Source organism: Peromyscus maniculatus, chromosome 9, assembly GCF_049852395.1.
Source record: "Peromyscus maniculatus bairdii isolate BWxNUB_F1_BW_parent chromosome 9, HU_Pman_BW_mat_3.1, whole genome shotgun sequence".
Classification (NCBI taxonomy): Eukaryota; Metazoa; Chordata; class Mammalia; order Rodentia; family Cricetidae; genus Peromyscus; species Peromyscus maniculatus.
The window spans coordinates 43,155,791-43,178,108 of NC_134860.1; the positions used below are offsets into that span (position 1 = coordinate 43,155,791).

Consider the following 22,318-nt stretch of genomic DNA (forward strand, 5'->3'; position numbering starts at 1 on the left):
CTGCCGCCCACAGGCTTCTCTGGGGCTCAAAATGGCTTGCTTTCCACATAACGAGCCAGGGATAGGAGCCTGGGCCGGGCTATAGCTTTGCCTTGGTGTCCACTGACTACAGCCGGCAGGTCATGGAGCCAACATGCTTGGCTCCAAGGCAACTTAGAAGGATTTATGGAAGGAAAGCCACAAACTACAAAATTTCCAGATGCAGATACAGATTCAGACAGGCGAAGAGCAGGTGAGGGCTGGGGGACAATATGGCCCATGGGGTGAAGTGTCTAGAGCAGCAGTCCGTTCTCAACCTGTGGGTCAGGACCCATTTGGGAGTCGAATGATCCTTTCACAGGGGTCGCCTAAGACCATCAGAAAACAGATATTTACACTACGATTCATAACCGTCACAAAACTACAGTTATGAAGTAGCAACAAAAGTCATCTTATGGTTGGGGGTCAGCACGTGAGGAACTGTATTAAAGGGCCGCAGTGTTAGGAAGGTTGAGAACCACTGGTCTAGAGAATGAGGCTGCCCAGACTGCTTAACGATGAAAGGGCACCTGGGAGATCCCCCACCTCAGAATACCTGGAGGAGACTGGTGGGGACTTGTGCTTTTGTCCCACAGGTCACAGTCCTTAGAATGGAGAGCGGGCGGGGCGTCGGTACAGGTGCTCTCTGTGTGAGCAGTGACGTGAGGAAGGACTCCAGTGCAGCCCCAACGTAAGTCTATCTGAAGGCTTTTAGTAAGTGACTACATACGGATTATCTTATTTTTAAAAATGGGAAAGGGCTCTTGTATTCTGAAATAGGCCTACCAAGGTGCAGGGGTGGGGGGTGGGGGTGGGGGTGGGGGTGGGGGTGGGGGTGGGGGTAAGAGGTCAGGACGGGGGTATCGCAGCCTCACCAGCACAGTGAGGAGAAAGCTGTAAGGCTGCCTAAGGAGCAAGCAGCGGGAGGACAGCGCTCCGGGAAGGCACACAATTCAAAGTCTGGAGTCTAACTGAAGGACGACAACAAAGAATGTACCTCAGAGAACAGAAGCTCTCCATCTGGGTCACGGCCCAGCACCAGGGGCTGTTCTAACAACACAAGATGTACGTGGTGTTGAGAGATCAGAAGTACGAAGAGAAAACGTTAAATAAAAGGTTTTGCTTTTATTTAAAATAAAATGCATTTATACAGTCTTTAAATCATGGATTATTGGACAATACTGTTAAGTCCATCCCTCCCTGGCGCCCCCTGGGCTCGTGAGCTAGGAGTTTCCTAACTAGCACCAATACAGATTGTAACAGCGCGGCAGACCAGACACAGCCAGTCCAGGCGTTAGAGTTAAGGACATCATGGCAAGTCATGACCATCACGAAGGCATTCTTAATTTAGCAGATACCGAAACTGCATATTAATTATACACTTTAAAAGCATTTAATTAATGCAAGAATGCTACATTTAAGCCATTTCCTAGTTGTGAATAGTTTTTAAAAAAAACTGTACAATTTTATAAAATTTGTGTTTGTACATTAGTTACACAAAATGCATACTTCATAGAACTTTACTTCATATTGTAACACAAAGGTTGCATATTTTAGGCAGATAGTGAATATGCTGGTGAATACTAAAGAGTGTTGTAATACAGTATGGTGTAAAAATAAACACACAACAATGTACAACATGCTTATTCAAGGACAAACCCAACCAGGCACAAGAGATCAACAGCGCTTCCTTCAAGGTCAATGACGTCACTGAATACCAGGCATCTGCTGCAGACCTGATTTTACATTGGGAGAGGGAGCTAACTGAACCAGAAGTGGGTATTTCAAAGAGGGCATCAAATTAAACATACATTAAACACGTGCATTACACATGATAAATAGACTCACAGAGGTTATGCCCTGGGTAACTTGGTAGTAGATGGCTTCTTAGTTTGGCTAGTGTCAATCAGCGACAGTTGGTTCCTGATTCGCCCACTACTTCAGATTTCAATCCGTGGCCCTGAGGAACCTTCGGGGTCCCACAGAGCACATATTGCATCACGGTAGCAGAGTAATAACCGTGCTTGTTAGTGCACACATTAGCCGGTCTGATAAGGCAGAGAGTTTTCATGATAAAATGGTACATTTCAAGCGTACTTTATTAAGCAGCATGTAAGAAACAACAGCTTTAAAGTTAAATAGTGTTATGGCCGTGGAGTTCCATCACATCCTCCTTCTATTCACACCCAACCGCTGGTGAGTTTGTAGAACATCTCCTCATCTAAACTCTCATTCTGGTCTTTCGCACGAGTGGAGAGAAATATGTAACCACCGATGAATTCATGGACCACCTTGCAGTCTACTTCAGTACAGATGAAGGACAGCCGGACCTCATCTGCAAACTCCACCGTGACCTGCAACAGAGGCAAGGAATCGTCAGCATCCCCGGGAGCTTCTGGAAGTTCACTTCCCAGGCTGCCACTCCCCGGACTGTTAGACAGGACAGCAATGGTGTCTGCGCCACAGCAGTAAGAAAGGCGTAGCATCCCCTCCCCCATTCCTTTAGTTCCGTTCTCGGGGGATTTAAGCCATCAAGTTCCCAAGTGGTCTCTGGTAATGCAATTAATGAGAACGCCTCTCTCTTCAGGTCCTGGGAGAAAATCTACTTCCTGTGTTTTCTTTAACATTTGCTCCAGTATTTAACCTTTAGGTATCATGTTGAAATATTTCAGAAAGATGGGTTTTTCTGATAGCAACTGATACAACAACATATCCAATGTGCCAAGCTAAACAGTAGGACTGTTTTATACGATGTCCATGTAACAGGGAAAAGGGCACCGCAGTGGCTACACAGTGGTGCACGCACCAGGTCTTAGAGACCAGAAACAACCGTTTGAATGCTGAGCCAGTCACTAAGTGGATAATAACCACACCTGAGGCAATCTGCCGGCTTTAGAAGGCTGTGACGAGGCTCGAGAGGAGTCTAAATGCAAACATCTAGTGTCATGCCTGGCCCAAAGAGGCACAGGACCCAAACTCTGACTGCTACTATGAGAAGAAAAATTAGCTATTACAGAGAGATTATGAAATAGGTAAGTTTAAGTGAAAAATGAGTAACAACCATATGGTCTATACTCTAATCCCAAAGATTCTTTCTTTTACAATTCAGTCTCCCATAGCCTAGGCTGGCCTCTAACTTGCCATGTAGCTGGAGATGACCTTGCACCTTCTTCCAAGTGTCCAGATGACAGGTGTGCTCCCCACCCAGGGCTTCAGGAATGCCAGGCAAGCACTTTCCCTCTACCTGAGCTATCCCTAGGCTCTATTTTTTTTTTTTTAAGTTTTATGTGTACAGGTGTTTTGTCTGCATATATATCTGTGAGGCCAGATGAGGGCATCAGATCCCCTGGAACTGGAATCATAGGTGGTTGTGAACCTCCATATGGGTGCTGGAAATTGAACCCAGGTCCTTTGGAAGAGAACAGAAAGTGCTCTTAGCTGCTGAGCCATCTCTCGACTCCTATTCATCTGTGAACAAATGGAGGCACCCTGTGCAGGGCCTCATTTGGACGAGGCTGGAGTCTTGGAAGCTTGGCTACCTACCCAATGGTGGCCTTTGAAAGCTTGTGTGAAGGCTCTAGCATGGGAGCATATATACTTGTATACCCTTGGCAGAAGGAAGGCCGTCTTCTCCCGCCAAGAAGTATGAGAGGCAAAGGGCGCCACTAGAACTTACTAGCCAGACAAGCCAAGTCGGCCCTAGTAGTTAATGGGGGTATCAAATACCAGAGCCAAATCACCTCACATAACTCAGTCTCCATAACTTACAAGGCTCTCCCTCTTTGTTCTTCTTGAGTGCTGGGAACCAAATCCCGGCCCACTGAACTATGACACACCCTCAGCTGTTTTAGGGCGAGCGCTCGCTTACCATTTTGATCTCCCAGTTGACATTCCACTGCTTCATGTTGCTGAACCGCCATGTTTTGATGGCGTCTCCCGTGCTGGCGTCCATCCGAATCAACCTGTTGTATGCAATCCCAATAAGTTCTTCTCTCTTGCCGCCTTGAAATCTGTAATATTGAAGAAAAACTCCTCAGAAGGGGTGGGGGTGAGGGGTGGATTTTCTCCAACCCTCAAAACTGAACTATTGTAAGGAAAAATAAACATGCAATAGTGTGAGCTGTTAATGAGAAAATGGAAAGCCTAGAAAAGACCGCTTTAAGTTCTGGTGTAGAAGAAAGAGGTTAGTGTGTCTAAGCAGTTTTCCTCTCAGAGTTTAAGCCCTAAGTACATGAAGCAGACAACATCCGCAGATCACGGCGGCACACCGACCTTGCGATGAAGTGTGTGATGCCGAACTCAGGCAGAGACTGCCACGCTTGAATGAATCTCATCTTGGCTTCAATCAGACTCATCTGGGCTACATTCTGATGGGCCTCCAAGATTCTTGCTGTTATCTAAACATGATTAAGCATTAATTAAATAATTCTATCTTTTGTGATTGGACCAAGATTCCCGCCCCCCCCCCCCACAAGGTTTCCCTGTGTAGTTTTGGTGCCTGTCCTGGATCTCGCTCTGTAGACCAGGCTGGACTCGAACTCACAGAGATCCGCCTGCCTCTGCCTCCCAAGTGCTGGGATTAAGGGCGGTGCGCCACTGCTGCCCAGCTTGGACCAAGATTTTAACAAGATAAAAATTTAATTATGTGCCCCATAAAATCATATTGAATTTTAATTAAAAATTATCTAAAGCTTTATTTGGGAATTTCAAGAAAGTAACATTGATAATTTCGGTTTTTATGTATCACATAAGAAGCATTATTAGGATTCTAGTGTATGACTGCCAGGGCTGAGAAATGTTCCAAGTGAGCAGACGCGGGTGAGCAATGACAGGATAATACATTCAGATCCATATACAGATGCTGGCTGAAGTTCAGAAACAATATGCTAGGGCTCAGTCTCCAGACCTGAACACGGAGAAATAGTGTCTTCCACGTTTCCATGGCAATCAAACAGAACGGAAATCATTCACCTACACTCACTCTAGGGTGAACTGTCCCGTGGCGGGGGTAAGGGGGTGGGCAGGAGCTCTACACTGCTGAATTTCTCTCTCGTTGTAGATGTGGAGAACTTACCAAATCTCTTACATAGCCTGGCTGCAGATGGCAATGCGAGGAAAGAAAAAGGGAGCAGAAAGAAAGAAAAAAAAACAAAAAACAAGAGGAGATCAGGAAAACAGCAATGAAGCAAAGAAAAGGCTGCGGTACCTGCAACCCAAAACTGCAGCAGAAGACATGCAGAGGAGGAGCACTCGGGTGCAACCCAAAACTCCAGCAGAGGACATGCAGAGGAGGAGCACTCGGGTGCAACCCAAAACTGCAGCAGAAGACATGCAGAGGAGCAGCACTCGGGTGCAACCCAAAACTGCAGCTGAAGACATGCAGAGGAGGAGCACTCGGGTGCAACCCAAAACTGCAGCAGAGGACATGCAGAGGAGGAGCACTCGGGTGCAACCCAAAACTGCAGCAGAAGACATGCAGAGGAGCAGCACTCGGGTGCAACCCAAAACTGCAGCAGAAGACACGCAGAGGAGGAGCACTCGGGTGGAAACCAAGCCAACGAAGGAATGAGGATGAGGAAGGACATGGAGGCGGCAGCGGTAATGGAGGCGGTGCGGTACTGGCCACACAGTACAGAGACGGCCACACTGCACACGTGAGCGCCACTCAGATTAAAGGTGGAGGCTCGCAGAAGAAAGCGCCAAGGGGCAAATCTCTTCACCCCTCATGCGCTGGTTCTGATGGTGAGGGCAAAGCTAATTATTTTAGCAGCAAACTAAAAATCACTACTCAAGGGCCATGACAGCTTTCTCAGATTTAGTCAGACGGCAGGATGCATGCACCACTCCTCAGCAGGGCGCCAAGGGCGCACGTGAGCGCGCGGCCACACTTTCCTAAATTTGCACTGAAGGACAGCAGCCCCTCAATTACCATCTGCCTTTTGCATCCTTTGTCCTGGAAGGAGAAATAGAAGTTTGGCACACAGGGCCCTGGGAGCTGTGGCCACACGTGTAGTATGTCTTTTCAGTTTGGGACGACAGGATAATGCTTCTATTTACGGTTAAAACCTCACACTCAAAAGAATCCTGGAAAGTTTAGCTAAAATATGCATAATCTGGGGAAGAAAAGCAGATGAAGTGTCGAGGCTATGCTGCTGAGTCCCGTGCCGTGGCAGGGTCTGTGCCTGGCAGCACTTGGTAGGGTAGGGCCGGACCTTCGGGGACGAGGCTGAGGGCCTATTGAGAGGAGGAGGGGTGAAAAGATCTGTGTGTCTGACTCAGTGAGACCATAGCTCCGGACAGTCCTTAACCACAGCCACACACTGCCTTCCTGACACTGGACACAGAACGGAGGATTTGAGGTCACGTTTTTGTCTACAACTCAAGACAGAAAACGATCACCGCTGGACACCTGGCATTAGTAAAACCACCAAGGTCTGAAATCATTTGAAGAAACCATCTACAGAAACCAGCCTCTGGGCACCCAGCTCTCCAGTGAGTAAGAGGCCAGCCAGTGGCTCCTTCCTCCCCCCTCCCTGACTTAACTGCATTCCACAGGGCTCCCGGCCGGCACTTCCGCCATTCCCCGCCACTCACTCCCACAGCCAGGGATAAACAAGGTCCCTGTGGCTGGCACAGCCTCTGCACCGCAGAGACAGACCATTCCTGACCAAAGCTCTGAACGTTTCTGTGGAAAGTGAAACTGTTTCGGTTTCATTTAATAAAGCTATGCTTAAATTTAAGGAAGGTAATGTTCTGTTTAATTTGGATTTTAATGTTTTAAAGTGATCCCTCAAAGATAAAAACAGAAGTCGATAAAAAGGATTTGTTTATTTTAGAGGTCTTCTCTGCTCCCTCATCCAATCTGAAGCCTGTCCTTTTATGGTGTGTTGTTTAGTGTAGAGAATCCTGGGGGCTCTCAGGTCAAATTCCCCTTCAAAGGACCTTTCGTGATGTACCAAAGTGCCATTTTCCTGAATAGCGAACCTTTTATGGAATTAATTTCCAGGACAGGAATTCCAAAGAGAGTGGACAAAGGCCATGAATTTTAAGTTAAAATTCATCAAACTTGTAACTCTGTGTAAGATTTTGTTAGATTCTGTTAGTGTGAAGACAGTGATGGAGGACAAACTATCCTTACCACATAACATTGTATTTCTAAAAGCTGGTTAATCTACCTCAGCAAACACAAGTTTCAAAGACACTTTGGGAAGTGCTGACTGGGCTTTCTTGTCCTGTTTCCATAGGGAACCAAAGAATCAGGCCATTTCAGTTCTTGAAGGTCCTTGGAGAGCTCTCCGTGGGTTGTGTAGAGTAAACAAGCTCTCTCTCACACTGCTCCCCAGCGTCTACCCTATTAACTTTATACAAGATTAACAACCAGTTTAAACTGACCTACGCCCCCATTTCCTGTTTTATATTCTACCAAAGCTGGCAGCGTTCATTTAAGAGGAGAAACCGCATTTAAAGCATGTGCACACAATTAGAGTCCCAGCAAATTAAGCACAAGGAATACCTGTTTGTTCTTATACTTTTTTAGGTAGCGAGGGGACACCAGACACTCGGGGTTGATGTCGGTTGTGATCTGCTCTGGGATCAGCTGGGGATCTGGGTTCAGATGCTGCATCTTCAGGAAGGAGAGGATGTTCTGAACCTCTAAGTTGTAAGAGCTGTCTGCCATGGTCTTGCCTTTGGAAGCTAATCTGCAGGCCGCCATCCAGTGCGCATACTGCTTCTCCTGTTGAAAAGAAACGCTGAGGAATGAAGCCACACAGTGCTCGGGACCTAGGTACAGAATGTAGGGCAGCTGGCCAACTCACATGGGAGCCAACTCAGAGAAAAGTGAGGTTTAATTGGAAAACTTACACTATCACAACGGAGCCAAATTTCGTTCATGCCCTCTGCAACCGGAATTAGGAGTTTGATGTTAAATTTTTGGCCTGAAATGTTTACATCTGGGGTAACTTCACATCCTGTAATAATAAGTTTAATTGTAAAAGTGCACAAAGGAAGTCCTGAGCCAATAAAATAGCCTCATTTTGTGATGTCTTACTATGGTGAATTCTGCCACAACATTTTAAGAGCACCTCCACAGGGTAGAAGGTCACTTGATGTAGCTTTGGTGCTCAAATGACAACCTAGAGCCAAGGATTCAGAAATACAGACATTCACGAACGATAAGAACCCAAACAGTCGCCTTGGCCTCCAAGTAATGTTTAAATTAGTACAGGAAAGGGTACTTTATGTAAAGAGTTCTCTCTTCTTTCCAGGAACACTACTACATACAACAGTCCTTTTGTAGAACTTTTCAAACAAGGGGGAAGTTGTATAATGAAATTAAAACAGACACACGATCTGACTGGGTTCTCAAGGTGATTTAGAGTTAGTAACTCTGTAACTAGCCCTTAAAAAAATATCAAAAGCTGAACCAGGCAGTCTTTCCTTCTCATCTTACAGCTAACCATGCTAAGTGCTTGCATTTACCATTCATGCAGCCATGACATGAGTATTTAGCACAGATTTCCCTTGACCCATTCTTGACATTTCAACTATTCTCTCCCTAAACGCTGTTCTATTCCAAGCTCCATATCGCCTTTTCTGCCCAACCACATCAGCGTGGAGTGTCTGCTTGGAAGGCTCTTCCCGCCAGCCAGCCAGCACACCGCACACTGTCTTTGCTCTGCAGGCCTCCTGCAGATTTATTTTATTTACTTTGGTGTTCAGATAAAACCCAGGGCCTCCCGCACATTCCCAGCACATGCTTTACAAGTGAACTCTACTAGGATCCCTCCTTGCATCTTGAGCCAGACCCCATTTACACCATGACACTCACATCTTCAAGGAAGGACAGAAAGCAGCAACTTTGTATCACTACCTCCTTCCCACGCTCCCTTCTAAACTGTCACTGCCCAAACTGGCAGTGACTTCCAAAAGGTGCTGGAGACGGAACCCAGGGTCTCGGACATACCAGACACACACTCTACCACTGGACGCCACTCCTGGTCCCCAGATGGAGAGTAAGTCTCCTTCCACCTGAGCCAGGAGAAAGAAACGAAGAAGCAGAAGTGACAGAGGCCACCAAAATGGTAAACAAAGCTCTAGCTCCAGCCGTAAGCCTGAATGAATAAAAGATGCAGCTAGCGGTGGAGGAGGCCTGGCTCAGCAGTTAAGGAAGGACAGGAGTTCAGGTCCCGACTCACAACTGCCTCTTATTCCAGCTCCGGTGGAGTTGATACCCTCTTCTAGACTACTCAGGCCACTGTATACACACACGCACACTTAAAAATGGGATGAAGCTTTAAAAACAATCAATAAAGAAGCAGAGCTACCAGCTGAGCCCGCACTGAAGAGTGGCCCAGGCTGCAGTGCTCAGTGAGGAGGCCCATGCCTCTAGTTCCAGCTCCTACTTCTCAGCCCGCTTGCAACAGGACAAGGCAACAGGAAACCCCAGCTGGCAGCTAGACACCTAACAGGGCCATCCTGGGCTTGCCCTCAGGAGCTGGGCAGAGCAAAGTAAAGAGAGAAGAACTGGAGGAGGAGGAGGGAGACTGGGGAAACAGGTGTGAAGAGCAAGCAGGAGGCCTGCCAGTGATGATGGGTGAGACAAGAAACACAGACATGAGACCCACGAGGCTGCCTGTGAGGGACCCGAACGTTCCTGATGCTCAAGGTGAGAAAAAAAGACATCACAAAGGTACTTGCTGGGTGAGGTAAACGTGGTGTACTTGAGCTCGGGTCTGCCCAGAACAAATTATCCACATGCAACTGAATACACAAACTGGAGAATCAAAATCACTGCAAAGACCCCAAAGGCGTAAAGAGAACTCGAAGTGCCCCCCCTCTCCCCAGTGAAGTTTATTGAGTACCAGACTGACGGGTCACACGAGGCCCCCCTACCTTTGAGGTTCATCTGGTGAGCAGGTGTACCACTGGACTCTTCTCGGCTCTTATAGCAGGAGATGGACGTGTCTTTGAATGTGCACCAGTACTGCTTGTACCCTTTCAAAGTCAGCTTTTTAGGCCTGGAGAGCAAACAGCATTGAGACAAAAACCACTCTGAAGTACCTGTGTCAGGACTGTTTTAGCAGTTAAACTTCTCAGTGCTGAAAAACATGAGGCTAATTTTACAGAGCTGACATCATCTGCCTTTGGCCAGTTTTTTCCTGGTGTACCCTCCTCCTCCTCAGTCTACTCCAGTAGACCGGGAGTCCAAACAGGGGGAAGGCAGAGGGCCCACAGCCCCACACTTCTCACTTAAAGGTGTCCGTGTGGAAAGGTCCACGTCCGCCCACACTCTGCAGAGGCAGTGGTGTCCACAGCATTACTGCAGCTGAGCTGAGGCCTCTGCATCTGTGATGTACTCGGCATGACTGCAGTGAGAGAGGAGTCAGCCTGACATGTGCACACACACCACACCAGAGCCACACACAGAACAAGACACAGGCAGCCGGAAAGCGTGGAAAAGGGAAGAGGGTGGATACAGAGACTTGAAATCTTGCCCTTACCGCAGAAGCGTTCCAGACTGTGAGCTACAGTATTTTCAGCCTTGGGAAACTCTAGACTGCAATAATTTCCCAGAGCATACAGTAGGAAAGCGGACAGTCAGCACCACATATCTATCTCAACTGCCTTACTGCTCAGTTCTCAATTTTGAGGATTACAAGTAGACTGTTTAAAAGTCTAGAAAAATTTACTGAGACCTTACAGGAAAGGGTCCTGCAGTACATGAACATAAGCCAATGGAGTCTGGAGCTCTGAGCAAGGACATAACACTGGCAGTCACAGGACACCGTTTGTCACTTTTCACAAAGCACAGTGGGGCCAGCCGCTATCACCAACTATGATACAATCAGCCTGAATGATTTTTTTTAAATATTTTTTTTTAAGATTTATTTATTATGTATACAGCATTCTGCCTGCATGTACACCTGCAGGCCAGAAGAGGGCACCAGATCTCATTACAGGTGGTTGTGAGCCACCATGTGGTTGCTGGGAATTGAACTCAGGACCTTTGGAAGAGCAGTCAGTGCTCTTAACAACTGAGCCATCTCTCCAGCCCCCAAGCCTCGATGATTTTAAGATCAAATAAAACAATGATTATTGTGGTTTTAGTTTAGTGAACATGAATATCTTAATTTTAAGTGTTCATCTAATTGGTAAATCTTACAGATTCATTTTACAAATAATTGACCAAGTTAGTGTAAATTTAAATGTGAACATGACTATAAAACTGACAGCTCTTACTGATATTTGAAATCTCTCCCACTTTCGTACTTACTTGAAAACTTTAATATAGTCAGCGAGTTCTGGAATTGAAGTAATGTCACCCTAGGTAAAGAATTAAAATAATATTTTTCTTAATCTTTTAAATTTAGTTTGGTATCTGATTTTAAAAACTGCTTATTTAGTATTCAAAATACAGCTGCTAAAGACATAAATGATATGATCATATAACATGGTCTTGTTACAAAGGCATTTTCAAATATTATACAAAGTTAATAAGAATTTGAACAAAATGACATCTGTACAACTCCCAAGAATGTATTCTTGCTTCTAAATACAGCCAACATGGTTTACAGCAACACATGGAAATACTGTAAATCATGATGCTCTAAGAAAAATGTTTCTTCAGCAAGATCTCACTCCTTAGCTTTAAAAATAAGCAGCTTTTAAGCTATTGTGAGGCTCCTTTCTCCTTCTTTGGGTGTCAATTAAGCAGACTACCTTATCACAACTTGATGTTGCTATACCTGCAGAACTCACTGCCTTCCCCCCACTTGCAGGACAAGTGTTTAGAGACAGCTTCAGTGTGGGAGGCCCGAGGAGCTGGTAACAATGTTTCCTCAGGAATGGGGTGGAGTCAGGCCCTGGGTGGATCCTCCCACCACAAAAACCTTCTCTGAAAACCCATGACCGACTCTGAACACTTTTCTCCCCGTTCCGAGGCCTTCTCTGGCAATGGAAACCCCACAAACAGGCAAGCCTCAACTGAAGTCACTTGTGAGCTAGAGATCCACCTCACCACCAGAACGGTTGACGCTTTCCCGCCTTCCAAAGTGATCTCCAGGTCAGAAAGGGCAGCGCCAACTTCATCAACGTCTCTGTCACTGTTGTTTAAATGGTTTTCTGACGTCATGATTGACAGCTTATTGATATGATACTGAAACCACAAAAACATGTTGTTGAAATGACTGTTGAGCGGCAGAACTTTAAGATGAAATTACTACCTGACTCTACTTTAGATGTTCTTTAATCTGATTTGCAAAGATAAATTGTCAGGGAAGGAGGGTGGAGAGCTGAAGGCCCAGTGCCTAACAGCACTGGCTGCTGGTACAGTGAACTTGGGTTTGATTTCTAGCACCCACGGGGCGGCCCACAGCCTTCTGCAACTGCAGGTCTAGGGGATCCAGCGCCCTCTTCTGGTGCCCACAGACACTGCATGCACACGAGCACAGACAAAATGCAAAACTCCTGAACACATCCAAGTAAGCAAAGTGTCCTGAAACCCGAAGGATGAAAAGCAAGGGCCATGGCACCTGGGATCCATGTGACAGCCCTGCTCGGAAAGACTTATCCAAAATGAGCGCAGTACGTGTAGACACAATGTGTTCTGTTTCTGCCTCCCTTGGTGTGAAGGGCATTTATAGGTCTGCTACTACATTGACATGAGTGAGTTTTGGTTGTTTTGTTGTTGGGTGGTTGATTTCCTTGTGCCTAGAACAGGGCCTTGTACAGATGCACATCCCATGAGGACTCAGGCCAGGCACTTCTGTAGGGATGAACTCACTGCTTGTATTCTAGCACTGGAGAAAACGAACCCTCGCTGGCTCACAGTCCTGACCACTCAGGAGAAAAGTACTGCCATTGTAACCTCGGGAGAAGCGGAAGCTAGCTCCACTTTCCCAGTTCTGTTTTCAGGGCGGCATGGTCTCTCTCAGCTATCTAGAAATAAGAAACTCTGTTCATATATGTGAACAGAGTGTGTGAGTGCAATCAGCCAGCAGGAAACGGTCTTGGGTATAGAATTTTCTAAAGTATTACATAGTTGTTTTTAAACGCACTTGGTGACTCAGGATATTAAAAATCTATTAGGTTTTGATGTCAAACCTGGGAGATTTTGTGGAGAGATCAACAGAATCTGGTGTAACTCTCATTAGCTGCCTCTCACAGCGTAAGAGGCTCTGAACTTCTGAAGGATCCATTTACTTGTAAAGTCTATCTGTGGGAACACTCAATGCTTAGACTCAGTAGTAAATGGTTACACCTTCAAGTTGGGCAAACATGAGATCTTTGTGGTGACAGAAACTTCTGTGATAACCACTGAGAACAAGACAGGCAGAGACTGCCAGGCATGGCCTCAATGTTGACAGACTATTAAGAATCACGTGGAGAGTTGGTTAAAAACACAGGCCCCTCCCTCCGTTCCCTCCCCCATCACCCCAGAGGTCGTGGCTCAGAACTCCATGGCTTAGCTTGAAATCTGCCATTTGTCAAAGCACTTTGACTGATACTGATGCAAACGGCCTGTGACTATCTTATTAACTTTGCAACTTTATTTTTTTATCCAGTTTATTCCAAATTATTTTCTTTCTTTTTGCTATAGAGAGAGACTGCTTTTGATCTGGGTGCCCCAGAGACAGAGCAGTTCAATGTGTGGGCCAAAGGCTCCTCACCATACTTTCTTCTCAATGGTGATGAGCAGAAACATGAGCTCCAGTCAGTGTGGTCATATGGGGAAGGACAAGAGTCTGTCTTCTTACTAAGATGGCTCCAACAGTCTGTATGTCAGTCTTCTCTGTCTGTCTCTCTCTCTGTCTGTCTCTTCCTCCCTCCCTCCTTATCTATCTATTAAAATGGTCCAAGAGGGCTATGCTTTGAGGCCCTTCGATTACTGGAATAGAATCTAAGGCTTGCTGGGATATAACTCAGTGGCACACGCTGGGTTAGCATGTGCAAGGCTTTGGGCTCAGTCCCTAGCACAATACCAAAAGAACAACAAAATGATAAACTAACACTGTTATAAAATTAAAACCTATGGTTTTTCAGATATATTTTACATGACTTGTACTTGCTTTTGGCAAAACTTCTACCAGAAGATGCCAGAGTCTGTGTCCAGAGGGTGAAAGATATATTTAAAGAGTCACTCAAGTGGGAGACTCCCAGGAAACTGTACTGAGATTTAGTTCAGGAAATTCTCCAGACAGTCGAAATGACCCAGAAACTGTAAGAATCTTAACCAGATGCTTAGTCAATTCTCTGAAATAGCTGATGAATTCACCCGCCTGCCCACCAGCAAGGACTTGCCACCTGCCCTCAGCTTTCCAACAGTGACCGTGGGTTGTAACTGAGCTTTCTGGTGCTTTGGTGCATTTGGAAATCTGAGAGCATTTTTTTTTGTCTGAGAAAAGAAGTAAAAATCTTCATAGTGAGAGCTTCTTCACTGAGGGCCAGTCTTTCTTCTCCTGCTTCTATTTAAAGATTGTCAATTGCACTGGGACCTTAGGGAAGACTAGAATCCCAGCCCAGCCCAGGAATACTTGCCAAAGCCCCACCCAGACACACTGAACTCTGAAAGATTTCATCTGGTGACAATAGACCTCACTGCTTCTAAGAACACTGACTAGTCTAAAGCCATTTCAGTAATGGGAGTGGGTAATTAATTTTTTAATAAGTACCACTATAATTCTGAAGCATGTGGTATTCAAGGTCCACATTTGTAAAAATACTAGTTAAAGAAAGATTAGCTTTATACTTAATAATTAATGTTGTAAAAACATTTATGTTTATTCTAGTCTCTTGAACTCGCATTATTTAAAGGTGTTATTTCTGACACAACCATCATGCAATGTGTCTTATCATCAATTTCATATCATTAGTACTTACTTCTAAAAGAAAATTGAGTTAACTTCAAGTTACTATTCACTGGGAGGGAAAAGACTAATTTTTCCACAAGATACAGGAAAGTAACCAAAGTATCACTGATTCTTCAATACATATATATGTATATTTAAGATTTATTTATTTATTATGTATACAGTATTCTGCCTGCATGTATGCTGCACACCAGAAGAGGGCACGGGATCTCACTAAAGATGGTTGTGAGCCACCATGTGGTTGCTGGGAATTGAACCCAGGTCCTCTGGAAGAGCAGCCAGTGCTCTTACCCCCTGAGCCATCTCTCTAGCCCCAATTCTTAAATATTTTAACACAACAACAAAAATAATCACTAGCCGGGCGGTGGTGGCGCATGCCTTTAATCCCAGCACTCGGGAGGCAGAGCAGGCGGATCTCTGTGAGTTTGTGGCCAGCCTGGGCTACAGAGTGAGTTCCAGGGCAGCCAGGGCTACACAGAGAAACCCTGTCAAGAAAAACCAAAAGAAGAAAGAACTAATCCTAATCATGTTTGTTTCACTTTTGTAAATGTCTACTTTCAATGTCTAAAAATGTTCATTTATTGAGTGTGTGTGCATACACACACACACACACACACACACACACACACACACACACGCCATGTGTGTGCACATGCGGTGAGAGGTCAACACTGAAAAGCAAATCTCACTCTGCAGCCCTAGCTGCCCCAGACTCACAGACAACCACCTGCCTCTGCCTCCCCAGGGCTGGGACTAAAGGTGTGCGCCAATGTGCCCAGCCTCAGAGGATTTTTGGGAGTTGGTTCTCTCCTTCTACCAAGTAGGTCCTGAATACCAAACGTGGGTACCATGGTTGGCAGAAAGCATCCGCTTGCTGGGCCATCCTGCCAGCCCCACATGCCACTGTCTACATAGCAAAGAACACTATCAACAGCCTGTATAACATCGACACCACTCTCCTCTTTCCCAGTGAGGATCATCCACTGTCTTCATTACCTGCAAGGCTGCAAACATCATCATCTCTTCTTCAGTGCATTCAATCTCTTCCAGCAGAAGAGCCCACTTGGCCTGCTCGTAAAGCTGATTGATTCTGATAGCATCGTACTGCAGAATGAAGGAAATACGGGCTTTAATACACAGACTTCAATACTGCAAAGTTCTCAATGTTCAATCTCCACTTTTGAGGCTGGAGAGATGGCTCAGCAGTTAGAGTCCTTACTGCTATTGCAGAGGAACGGAGTTCAGTTCCTAGCACCCATGTAAGATGGCTCAGAATTGCCCGTAATTCCAGACCCCAGGGAGTTCTGACACCTCTGGCCTCTATGGGTACCTGCGCTCATATACGCCTAAATTTTAAAATAGTAAGTCTTAAAATAGCCTCTCTTTTTAAATAAAATTATATATTTTATGAGGGTTTTGACAAGAAAATTACCCAGGGATGTAGCCCAGTAGGTAGAAGGGGTTGCCTAGCATGAGAGAGGACTTGATCTCTAGTACTGAAGGGAAAAAAGGGGGTCCATATAACAACTGTTGCAGTTTCAATGGAAATCTAACCTGAAGAAGGATGTGGTAGCCTATGACTGCTCTGCTGGCCCTTGGAAAGCTAAAGGAGGAGGATCCTTGGTTTCTAGGCCAGCCCAGGCTGCAGAGCAAGGTCTGGTTTCAAAAACAAAGATGATAAACGCCACAAAAATGGGTACTGTGCCGGGCGGTGGTGGCGCACGCCTTTAATCCCAGCACTAGGGAGGCAGAGGCAGGTGGATCTCTGTGAGTTCGAGGCCAGCCTGGTCTACAGCGCCAGATCCAGTAAAGGTGCAAAGCTACACAGAGAAACCCTGTTTCGAAAAACAAAAACAAAACAAAACAAAAAATGGGTACTGATATATGTTTGTAACCAGCACCCAGAGTCCGAGGGATCACAAGTTTGAGGCCAGCCCCCCAGGGTTTCATATTAAGTCTGAGCAGCCTATGCAGAATGGCTGGATTCTGCCTCAAAAAGCGAACACCGGATAAAGAGAGGGAAGAAGGGGGGAAAAAGAGAAATCTAGTTGGAAAGAATTAAAACAAGATACAAATACAGATTGCTTTTAACACTGTTATTCTGAGTTGCCACAAAAGAACCCAGTGAGCAAATTAATTTGGGAAATACCTTGCTCACAGAAGAGGAACACCCAAAGAGGTAGACCCTTGGGAGGAAGAGCTATTTTAAATATCCAAAACAGACAGTACAGACACACTTTTGGAAAATATGTGTATCTGTGTCTTTAGACTGTCCATTTAATTATATTGGCAAAAAGAAACACTCTCTTAAAATGTTAACCAAACATTCCACTCCCCAACCTACAACCAAAAGTAGATACGTTGCCTGAAAATACAATTTTTAGTGTTTTATTGCTACAATTTGCTGTATATATGTTATGTAAAGAATTATGACCGGGTGGTGGTGGCACACGCCTTTAATGCCAGCACTTGGGAGGCAGAGCCAGGGGATCTCTGTGAGTTCGAGGCCAGCCTGGTCTACAGAGCAAGATCCAGGACAAGCACCAAAACTACACAGAGAAACTCTGTCTCGGAAAAAACAAAAACAAAAATAAATAAATAAATAATTATGTGCACACATAATGAATAAAAGATAAGACACTAGATTAGTGGTTCTCAACCTGTAGGTCCTGACCCCTTTCACAAGGGTGGCCTACGACCATTGGAAAACCAGTATTTACATTATGATTCACAACAGTAGTAAAATTACAGTTATGAAGTAGTAACAAAATGATTTTATGGCTGGGGGTCAGCACACCATGAGGACCTGTATTAGAGGGTCACAGCATTAGGAAGGTTGAGAACCACTGCTCTAGACAGAGTACAATTCAGACATGAAGGAGATACAGGGGGCCTGGACAGGCTCTGTCCCCTAAAGACTGTGTCCCTGTTCTTGGGGAAAAACAACTACAGATTTTCACAGTGAAGTTAGAGCACAGGAGACTCCCCAGCACAGAAATCAAGTAACAATGGTTAGCTATTAGGATAATAAGGAGACGATAAAACAATACAAAGCCTAGCTTGGTGGCACACACCTTTAATCCCAGTACTCGGGAGGCAGAGGCAGGCAGATCTCTGAGTTCCAGGCCAGCCTGGTCTACAGAGCAAATTTCAGGACAGCCAGGACTACACAGAGGAACCCTGTCTCAAAAAACCAAAAATAAAATAATAAAAATAAACAAACAACAACCCCCACCCCAAATTATACAAAGAGTAATTTTTCAGAAACTATTCTTTACCTTGAAATATAATTGCAGATGTTAAATTTTTTTAAAAAAACAACTAGTACCTTTGAAACACATTAAAGAAAATGTGATTGCCTTATCAAAAGAAATTCAACCATGCTTCCAACCTAGGAAAATACCAGATTTACTAAGAATACAAACATCTTTGCCTTCAGGTCTGGGTTTTTAAATATTCAAAACTTGCTACAGTTTCTTAATGCTCAAATGAGAAGGGAAAGAGGCAGAAAAGACCCCTCTAGATCCTTGGTACCTTTGGGTTCAAATCAAAAAAGCTGTAGTACTTGAATCGGAGCAGCAAGGCCTCATTCTCCTTCACATCTTGCTCCATCAGCGATCTCGAGGAATCCAGCCACCTGGAGGGACGCATTGGAGAAGAGCACTGAGCAAGGCCGACACCGTCAGCCAAACGCTTCCCCGCCCAGGTACATCTGTGCTGGTGCCTGGCCTTTTAGAACTTACCCTTGGCCAGGCCTGGTGATGTACGCCTTTTTAAAAATCCCAGCCCTCGGGAGGCAGAGACAGGCAGATCTCTGTGAGTTTGGGGTCAGCCTGGTCCACACAAAGAGTTCCAGGACAGCCAGGGCTACATACAGACACCCTGTCTCGAAAAAAATAAAAACACTTACCCTTGGTTGGTTTTTGCTTTATCAAGAAGAGCTTGAGGCTTGAACATCTTTGCCAGTATTTCTGGTGACGTTACCGGCTGACTGACGGCAAGTATCCCGGGATTGCCTTCCGACAGGGCACTGTCACCAAACCAGGCAGAAGTCGGTGACAAGGGGCTTCCGTCATGAGCGTCGTAAGTGGGGGTCATTGTTTTACTGTAAAGTCCGGGGCTTGAGTATATGCTTCCTAGTGAGTGAGAAGAGGCGGCCGTGAGGGGGGCTTGGACTTTAGCTCAAGAAGGACACACACCACGCAGGAAGCACAGTGAGCCACAAGCTTCAATCTGGAAGGAGAGCTCAGCACATTAGCTACCTGCCTCAGAACACAAAATAACTCCGCTCGTACAACAGAACACGTAGTACCGAAGCCGTGATGTGATTAAATTGGCAGAAACTCTGAGGAACTAGGAAATAAGGCTGTAGCTGAAGCGCACAGACTGACACTTGTGTGTGTGGCTGTGGTGAGGCTCACCTTTCAGAGGGCCAATGTAAAGAACATCGATGCCTATAGGAAAGGAAAGAAAGGAATTGAGAAGGCAAAGGAAAGTCAACAACAGAAGACAAAGAATGGAGAGGAAACGGGAAAAGGGAAACAGATTTGCCCCAAATGTGAATCCTGAGTAAGCGTGTTAAAACCCCGGGAGCTTCAACTTAAACACAACACTATTTTGTCCAGTGCACGATGAAGCTGGGCTTTCACCAGGCCTCCCGTGATTTGGTTTCTATGCAGCTGCACTCAAGGCAGAGGCTCACCTCATTTATCTAAGGATCCCTCAGTATGACGGGGCTGGGCACACACTAGGGGCTACACAGATAAAACACACTGGCTAATGATACCACACATGCTCTTCCACTAGAAAAGCAGAATTAAGGGCATCAAAAACATGTCTTAACTCTGTTATATTATATTTGGTCCTGTCCTGTTTTCTGAGTCAGGGTCTCACATGGTGGTCCAGGCTGGCCTCCAACTTAGGGCGATCCTCCTGACTCATCCTCTGGCTATGAAAGAGAATGTGCAATTGCTGTTACATTGTTACTGGATGTGGAAAGAAGAGGGTTAACCCACTCTCCCCAGCTAACTAAGACTGTGCTTGGGAATCCTCCTCCTCCCGCTCCTGTGGGCACACAGAAGCCATAAGAAGACACAGTGTAACAGAAGGACTTTCACTGAACGGAAGTGGATACTGTCAGCCAGCCATATCTGACCTGATATCCCTGTGTCCTGGGTTGTGCTTAAACAACCTGTCGATCGGATGCTGTGAGGCACAGAGAGGAGGTATGAACTCTGTTTCAGCCTTTAAAGGAGACACTGGACATAGTCAGTCCTGAGGCACTGTTGTCTATGGGAGTCACTGTCAATCTTAAAACCATGGCACTGTGGACGGGTACGGTGTCCATACTTACCAAAGGCAGAAATCACTTCTCCAGCTCACCTGGGCAGACAGTGATTCTGCTAAGGGAGTACATATAAACGCAGTATGGGATATTAACTAATAGGCAGAAACCTGTTTACTTAAAACAAAACAAAACAAAACCCATTTGAACCGGGTATTGGCGGCACACACCTTTAATCCCAGCACTTGAGAGGCAGAGGCAAGTGAAGTTCGAGGCTAGCCTGGTCTACAAATCGAGTTCCAGGACAGTCAGGGTTGTTACACAGAGAAACTCTGGAAAAATCAAAAATAAAAACAAAACCATTTGTTGAATAAACCTTTCATAAAAATGTCAGAATACTGACATTTTTTCCTATTATGATGTACTAGAATTATTTAGAGCTGAGTAAAGTTAAAATCGACGACTCTACAAATTTTCCAATACAGAAAGTAAGTTAACAGAGCCCACTCTCAATCGCCTACAGTCTGCATTTTACATATCACAGTTCCTATCCATCATACGGATACCACGGGGTAACAACTCATCTAGTGTCCCAACAAATCTATTTTCACCCTGAAGAACAAAACTGGGGCCCAAAGGCTCAAAGACTTGTTCGCGGTCAAGAGCCAGCAAGCTGCGGGCCATGCCGGGAACTAGCCGGTCTTGGTTGCCTGAACACTGCCTTCACGAAAGTACAACTCAAACCACTCCCAACCCATGTATGTCCGACTGCTTAGAGTCTCGGTGGCGAGGCAAGAGAAGCTTCAGTAAACAGCTTTGGACTTATTTCCCAATTCTAGTTGCGCTGCTGGGTCAGAGGGTGGGCATAGTTTAAATTCCTTCAGGGCCAGCTCAAAGGCTAACCCCAACTTGTTTTCCTATTTGCCTGCTTTTATATCTATTTCAGGCAGGAATCAGAGTAAGATGAAGTAACAAATTTAGTCAGCAACAAAATATGGAGAGAGAACTTAAAAACTAAACCAAGAGTTCAAAAGGAAAATCGTCCAGAGAGCACTATATTCTGGGCTACTGCGCATAACTGGCCAGATAATAAAAGCCGCGCGTGGCTCTTGGGAGGGCTGCTGTATTAGGACACAGGAAAATGACCACAGACAGAATGCTGATGTGCAGTGAGACTCTCCAACATAAGGGTAGTACCACTAACGGCCAAAACGCAAATAAGAAGGAACAGTCTAGGCGTGTGAAAAATCAATAGACTAAGGAGAGATAATGGCTAATACATCAAATCCAATCTACCATCCCAGTGTTTATAGCATCTATCCAGGAAATGAGAAATAAAGTAACTCTGAGATACTATTGGTCAAAACGGTAAAAAATGTATAATGACTGACAATACTCAACACTGGGAAGAATGGATGAAAAGGGTGTCTTCATATACTATCGATGGGAATGTGAACTCCAGCTACTATGTGGTAAAACACCACACAGGTAGAGAACCGATGAATACAGTTTTTGTGTACAGAAACTTTTGAGAGCATTCACAAGGGCTTGGCGGAACTCTCTGCTTTGCCACAGAAAAAGCACCAAATTATTAGTCAGTGAAAAAAAAATCAATGCAGTATAGATTAGAGTCCTTCTCTGGGAGCTTGAGGGCTACACAGGAGTCCCAGGCTAGCTAGGGCTGTATAGTGAGGCCTCGTCACAATAGAAAAGAAAGAGGAGGGGGGGGGGAGAGGGAGGAACGGGCACCGTCAAGCTGTAGTCCAAACTGTTACAATAGAGTCATCAAGAAATGGCTAATTCTTGGGGCTGCAGAGATGGCTCAGTGCCCGGGAACATCTGCTGCTCTTCAGAGGACCCGAGTTCAGTTCCAGCACCCGTCAGGTGGCTCACAACCGCCTGTAACATCAGCTCCAGGGATCCAACACCTTCTTCTGGTTTCCATGGCGTGTGTGCCGCACGCACGCACGCACGCACGCACGCACGCACGCACGCACATAAACATTGGATAAAAAAAAAATATGAGGGAACAGCAAAAGAATAAGTTTAAAAGGAACTTTCACCACTGCCTTCGCTTATTTTCTGTATTGTTTGAGTTTATTATAATGAAATTAATATTCAGAGTATGACTTCTGTAATAGAAAAT

The 22,318-nt window shown here is 45.4% G+C and overlaps 1 protein-coding gene across 7 annotated transcripts in view; it reads right to left on the reverse strand.

Moving 5' to 3' along the window:
• Nucleotides 1-1,123: 1,123 nt before the first annotated feature.
• Fermt2 (FERM domain containing kindlin 2) overlaps nt 1,124-22,318 on the reverse strand; it is a 75,550-nt gene continuing 54,355 nt past the window's right edge. For 2 of the 7 annotated variants that reach the window (XM_076544834.1, XM_076544833.1), the window contains exons 5-18: nt 19,310-19,342; nt 18,799-19,024; nt 18,423-18,525; nt 15,885-15,992; nt 12,038-12,175; nt 11,294-11,343; nt 9,913-10,037; nt 7,882-7,988; nt 7,532-7,753; nt 5,948-5,971; nt 5,093-5,113; nt 4,291-4,415; nt 3,887-4,028; nt 1,124-2,372 (exon numbers count right to left, since the gene is read on the reverse strand). In XM_076544834.1, the coding sequence (XP_076400949.1) occupies nt 2,199-2,372; nt 3,887-4,028; nt 4,291-4,415; nt 5,093-5,113; nt 5,948-5,971; nt 7,532-7,753; nt 7,882-7,988; nt 9,913-10,037; nt 11,294-11,343; nt 12,038-12,175; nt 15,885-15,992; nt 18,423-18,525; nt 18,799-19,024; nt 19,310-19,342 (1,598 nt within the window). In that variant the 3' untranslated portion in view covers nt 1,124-2,198. The remainder of the gene's footprint in view (nt 2,373-3,886; nt 4,029-4,290; nt 4,416-5,092; nt 5,114-5,947; nt 5,972-7,531; nt 7,754-7,881; nt 7,989-9,912; nt 10,038-11,293; nt 11,344-12,037; nt 12,176-15,884; nt 15,993-18,422; nt 18,526-18,798; nt 19,025-19,309; nt 19,343-22,318) is intronic. The other 5 variants (XM_076544837.1, XM_076544836.1, XM_076544839.1 and 2 more) reach the window with 3 other exon arrangements.